Source organism: Anarrhichthys ocellatus, unplaced genomic scaffold, assembly GCF_004355925.1.
Source record: "Anarrhichthys ocellatus isolate YVR2014 unplaced genomic scaffold, GSC_Weel_1.0 scaffold3198, whole genome shotgun sequence".
Taxonomy (NCBI): Eukaryota; Metazoa; Chordata; class Actinopteri; order Perciformes; family Anarhichadidae; genus Anarrhichthys; species Anarrhichthys ocellatus.
This window is the reverse complement of record NW_022283172.1, coordinates 1-6,078: the sequence shown is the minus strand read 5'-3', so window position 1 is coordinate 6,078 and position 6,078 is coordinate 1. Positions and strand designations below refer to the sequence as shown.

General features: G+C 41.7%; 1 protein-coding gene across 2 annotated transcripts; it reads left to right on the top strand.

Moving 5' to 3' along the window:
* Positions 1-458: 458 nt before the first annotated feature.
* On the top strand, positions 459-5,919 carry LOC116378812 (tenascin-R-like). 2 transcript variants are annotated; one of them, XM_031840725.1, is made up of 7 exons: positions 459-485; positions 887-1,019; positions 1,129-1,280; positions 1,708-1,804; positions 2,925-3,080; positions 3,696-3,859; positions 4,558-5,919. In XM_031840725.1, exons 1-7 carry the CDS (start codon positions 480-482, stop codon positions 4,654-4,656), a joined length of 807 nt encoding a protein of 268 aa, XP_031696585.1. In that variant the 5' UTR covers positions 459-479; the 3' UTR covers positions 4,657-5,919. The 2 variants fall into 2 exon arrangements, with proteins under 2 accessions (XP_031696585.1, XP_031696584.1); XM_031840724.1 differs by lacking the exon at positions 459-485 and adding an exon at positions 513-531.
* The last annotated feature ends 159 nt before the right edge of the window (positions 5,920-6,078 follow it).

Genomic DNA, 6,078 nt, shown 5'->3' with positions numbered 1-6,078 from the left:
TCAGAGCGAAGGTCAGGAGATGAAGGTGAGAGGAGGGTTTGACCTATGAGAGCAAAGGTCAGGAGACGAAGGTGAGAGGAGGGTTTGACCTATCAGACCGAAGGTCAGGAGACGAAGGTGAGAGGAAGGTCTGACCTATCAGAGTGAAGGTCAGGAGACGAAGGTGAGAGGAGGGTTTGACCTATCAGAGCGAAGGTCAGGAGATGAAGGTGAGAGGAGGGTTTGACCTATCAGAGTGAAGGTCAGGAGATGAAGGTGATAGTAGGGTCTGACCTATCAGAGCGAAGGTCAGGAGATGAAGGTGATAGTAGGGTCTGACCTATCAGAGCAAAGGTCAGGAGATGAAGGTGAGAGGAGGGTCTGACCTATCAGACCGAAGGTCAGGAGATGAAGGTGAGAGGAGGGTCTGACCTATCAGAGCGAAGGTCAGGAGATGAAGGTGAGAGGAGGGTCTGACCTATCAGAGCGAAGGTCAGGAGATGAAGGTGAGAGGAGGGTTTGACCTATCAGAGCGAAGGTCAGGAGATGAAGGTGAGAGGAGGGTTTGACCTATGAGAGCAAAGGTCAGGAGATGAAGGTGAGAGGAGGGTTTGATTCATTTGTCCCAAAACAAAAAGTGTCTCTCCTAAGTAGCAATACATGGATGTAAAAATACTCTGTTACAAGTAAAAGTCCTGCATTCAAAACACTAGACACTAGAGAGAATGCAGCTTTAACACATGAAGCTTTGACCTCACTCTTCAGAACCAGAGGTTGCTGTCTGGTTCTGGCAATCAAAAACAAAAACAAATTAAAATTTACCAAATGTTTGAATATGAAAACATCCATCCTTAACAAAGACAAACAAAACAAAAGGACAAAAAAATGTCTTTGTGCGTCTTCACAGGAAGTGATGGTGGACGCCTCGCTGACGGAGTACAACCTGACCAGACTTCACCCCGGATCCAAGTACGCGGTGCAGCTCCAGGCCGAGGGAGGAGGCCGATACTCTGCTGCCATCTCCACTGACTTCACCACCGGTAACGGCCTCGACCGCTTTACACCGTTATCATGAGGATGTACTGATGGAGAGCTAACGTTCCCGCCTCTTGTGTTCCTCCTTCCTCCCTCCTCCCTCCTCTCCCTCAGGCACCCTGAGGTTCCCCTTCCCCACAGATTGCTCCCAGGAGCTGCTGAACGGCATCAGGACGTCCGGCGAGGCGGAGGTCTTCCCTCAGGGGAAACTCGGGACGCCGATGATGGTTTCCTGCGACATGGAGACCGACGGCGGCGGCTGGACGGTACGGTGACGCCACTGACAGCCAGAATTAACTAAGTACATTTCGGACAAATTTAACGAAGTTGTATTTCACTTAAGTCTTTAACTTTTCATGCTACTTTATATTTCTGATCCAGAACAATTCACAGAGAAATATTGTACTTTTAGTTCATTTATCTGAGATCTTGATATTTATATATAAATATAACTAAATTACCCAACAGTTTATGCTAATGGTCGTAAAAGTCATTGTTTTTATATTTTATTTTTATTTATTTACTTTTATTTATTGTTGTTGTTTTAATTGATAACAACATGTATTCTTCTTTTGTTACTATTGATAGTGCGCTCGTAGTACTTTTACTGAGGTAACGGAGGTAAAGGAGGTAAAGGAGGTAAATGAGGTAAAGGAGGTAAAGGAGGTGTTCCTGTGTGTTTCCTGTCTGCAGGTCTTCCAGAGGAGGAAGGACGGCTCCGTGGATTTCTTCCGAGGCTGGAAGGACTACACTAAAGGATTTGGGAGTCTGAGTGGAGAGTTTTGGCTCGGTGAGAAAAAGAGAGAGAGACTCTCAAAGACACTAAAACATGTTGGGGATACACAGTCAATGTGGTGTTTACAGCAAAGTCAACCTAAATAAAGTTAACAGTAGTTTAAACGCTGGGTCAGATTGAGAATAAAGGAAATTTCACTGCAGCACAAAAAGCCAGACTAAACTGTTAACTATAGCTCGTAACAAAGGCTCTTTAAACTCACCAAGAACTCTTCTCCATTGACTTTGACTTTCTGACTCTGCACGACATCTGCAGGTCCTTAAAATGTCTTTTTTTTAATTTTTACCAATCTAGAGCATCAAACTGGAAACTTAAGGCCTTATATATGTAAAATATCTGTCCAGAAATGTGACGTTGTGGATTAATGCTCGTTGACGCGTTGAGATTCTCCAGAAAATCTACCAATTCATAACAATTTCTCCCAGCATTGGAACATTCAGGCTGCCGTACTTTGACTCCCAAAGGCATCAAATTCAGTGGTTTTAAAACTCCAAATATTTCCCCAATGTTCACCATTCACTGACTGAAAACTTCCGGCATGATTTCCCCAAACACACGTCTTAGATTTCTTAATATTTGATCTTTAAGAGATCTTAAAAGGCATTAAATTAATCTCTTATAGAACTCAAAAATGATTTTCCAACAAATCTTAAACTTTATAGCTGAAGTAATTTGTTGACATAAATATTCCACGTGGAGTAATTTCTCTTGTATTTTCATGACAAAAACACCAAAAACTCAAAGTAAAAAGCTTCAGTTTAATGTGGAAGTGGAGAAGAAATGAATATTTGGTTCTCAATTCTTCATCAAAGTCAAACTTCAATGTTTTCAGCAGGAAACTCTTTACCTGACCAGATCCAGACTACCGCCGCTAACGAGGGGGATTCTGGGAAAAAGAAGTGAACAAGTCCCTTTATGAAAACAAGTGTTTGGATTAGAGTTTCAAAGCATCGACGTTTAAATGGCAGGAAATTTGGAATCCAGTTTTTATTCCAGAAACCTTAAAAAGTCAGTTACTGCTTTGTTCAGAAACAACAGCAACAAAATTAAACCAGAAGTAAACCCAAGCAGGAAGTCGTGTTTATCTGAGACAGTTTTATCTTCGCCGCTTCAGGCCTGGAGAGCCTCTACAACCTGACAGCGATGACCCGGATGAGTCTGCGTGTCGACCTGCGGGACAAAGACGAGGCGGTGTTCGCCAAATACTCGACGTTTGAGCTGGTGAAGAGGCACTACAAGCTGATCGTGAGCGGATACAGCGGCACCGCAGGTCAGAGGAAACGTGCTCGGTTAATGAGAGAGGAGAAGCCCCGCCCTTTCGCACCATGGGAGGGGAATTTGGAAAAATAATTTGTATGGTAGTCAACGGCAAGAGACAAATAATGTTTTCATCCGTTTGAATTGAGCCATGAATTACACATATGATGTTTTTTTAATTTAGAAGATCATTTTGCATGTCAAGAACATCTCAGTTTGTTGTAAAACTGTTAAAATATATATTAGAAGGACGACACATTTGTGCGTGGAACATAGCTACGTTAGCTAGCTAGCTAGCTAGCAAGCCAAGCTAACGGCCATGTTGGTGTAGGTGACGTATTCAGAGACTAAATGTTACTAATACAAACTAAGACAAAATTATCTTTTAAATTGACAAATTTAGTTTGTGTAAATCATGACACAATTCAAACAGGATCAAATTTGTCTCTCACCGTTGACTACCGCACATATTTTTTCTGAGATAAAGTCCCATTGGAGACACCAGAAGGGGCGGGGCTTCACCTCTCTATTGGTATTTAATCTCAAACGGTTTCTTGTAACATCTCCTGAAGGAAACCAGTGAATAGCCCTTTACTGCTGGTGTCTCCTCTCCCCTTCGTGGTCTCAGGTGACTCTCTCAGCTACCACAGCCAGCGGGTCTTCTCCACCAAAGACCGCGACCTGTCCCCCTTCATCACCCGCTGTGCCATGTCGTACCGCGGAGGCTGGTGGTACAAGAACTGCCACGAGGCGAACCTCAACGGCGTCTACGGCACCGACGTCCGTCACCAGGTGAAGCGATGAGAACTTTTACAGTATATTGCTGTTAGTGTGGACGTGGTCTCGTTCGTTAAGGTGTGTTTGCCAGTTTAGTTTGGTTCGCTTGAGCTGGAAGTTGAACTTGTTCGGTGGTGGTGAAGCAAAACAAAACGACAACAGGATTTTCTGACAGAAGATTAAAAACAAATCGATACCACGATTAAATTCTTCTGCAGGTCGTGAAGTGTTGAGAAAGTAATCTCCCAGTCTGTGTGAGCGGTGTTGAGCCTATACAAGATCATTTGATAACCATAGTAAACAGAACTAACTATTAGTTAGTAGTAGTTTTGTTGCCTAAACTTAAGCTGTTTCCTGTGAAGACTGAAGTTTATTTTGAAAAGAATGTTTTCATGTAACGAGTAGAAATTGACACGTGGACGTTTGTAGGAAGATGCATGAAAAATGAGGAGAAAACTTTTTCGTAAGATATCATTTGAACTGTTTTATGAGAATACGCTCACATTAACTGAGTGTGTGTGTGTGTGTGTGTGTGTGTGTGTGTGTCTTTGTGTGTGTGTGTGTGTGTGTGTGTGTGTGTGTGTGTGTGTGTGTGTGTGTGTGTGTGTGTGTGTGTGTGTGTGTCTGTCTTTGTGTGTGTGTGTGTGTGTGTGTGTGTGTGTGTCTATCTTTGTGTGTGTGTGTGTGTGTGTGTGTGTGTGTGTGTGTGTCAGGGTGTGATCTGGACCGCCTGGAAAGGAAAACAGTTTTCCGTCCCGTTCACTGAGATGAAGATGAGACCAGCAGCCTTCAGTCCTCCAACCAGAGGATGAGGACGATGAACTGAACTAAAGACATGACGCATGATGGACAGCAGTGTGTACACACTGGTGCAAACACACTCACACAAACACACACAGAGGATGACGTATTTTTTAATTTGTATAGAGGTCAGTTATCTGTATGTTATTGTACAGTTTGTATCTTCTTTTTAAAGCAGGGCTGCTCCCACCGTCTCTATATTTAAAGGGCCAGTTCACCCAAATTACAAAACACACACACACACACACACACACGCACACACACACACCACTCTCCAAAAGTTGCCACCAAAGCTTGACTGTGTGCTTTTAGCTTGCAGAAAGTTCACTTTTCTAATATATAATATTTTGTTTTGTACGTGGACAGCAACAGTTGAGTACGAATTGAAGAAATCACCAGTTATCGGCAAAAGAAAGCGGAAGCTTAGCATCAAAATGTCTGCAGATTTAAACATGAACAGCTTCCTGTTTCAGTGGCAACGTGTTTCACAATAAAAGCAGCCTAGAACAAGCAGGAATTAAGGGGCAACGTGCTGCTTTAGCAAAGCTCTTCTTCAAATGTTCCAATAGAAATAGAAGGTTTAGAATCGCTGTTTGAATATCAGCTGAACAAATCACTTTAAAGAGAGACTAACTCAATATTTACATCCACTAAATGGTTTGAATCACTTCTTCTTTTGGGGCCAAAACTATTTCAAATGTACATAATACGTTTAGTGTCTGAATAATACTCGTATGTTAGAATAGTTACTGTAGAAGAGATGTCACTATAACAGCTGATTCCACACGGTTGAACGGTTTTGTGTTTTCTACCCGTCAACCAACACCAACACACGTCTCAATCTTCTTCCTCTTTTTAATAATGCAGGCTCACTTTTAAAAGTGTAAATGTAGCCGACGTTTGCAGCACTTTAACTATTTTCAGGTTTGATGGACCAAAACTTTCTTTAATGTAAATAAATACCAGCCAGCTGCCAAAGAGTTAAACATGCAGTAAAATACAGAATCGTGATATCATTTGTTGCTGGTCTAAATGAAATGAATGATTGTTTTGAGCTGGAATTTCTGCAAAAAATTATATTTCTGATCAAGTCCATGTGTTTTAAAGCTCAACAGCGCCACCTGCTGTAAGGTATTTCAGCTACACCTTCTTATATATATTGTCTGTGGGTTCAACCTTGGAAACAAGCAGGTGAGTGATGGAGAGTTTAGTTTGTCCTTCTGTGTTTTCTCTGCAAATCTCTCCGTGTTTTAGTGTTATTTTTAATAAAATGTTTAAAAATCAAAGCTGCATAATTGCTTTTGTTGATCAGAGGATAAAATACTGAAAATACTCAGTACATGCTGAGGGAGAAAAGTACTGAGGACATTTATTATCTTTATATATAATCAACAAATGCAATAATGCAGCTTTGATACTTAAATATAGTATTA

Bases quoted from the DNA above. Each gene is read 5' to 3' on its own strand.
- LOC116378812 (XM_031840725.1), top strand. The intron at 1,281-1,707 runs GTACGGTGACGC...TCCTGTCTGCAG, and splicing joins CCGACGGCGGCGGCTGGACG to GTCTTCCAGAGGAGGAAGGA. The intron at 1,805-2,924 runs GTGAGAAAAAGA...TCGCCGCTTCAG, and splicing joins GAGTGGAGAGTTTTGGCTCG to GCCTGGAGAGCCTCTACAAC.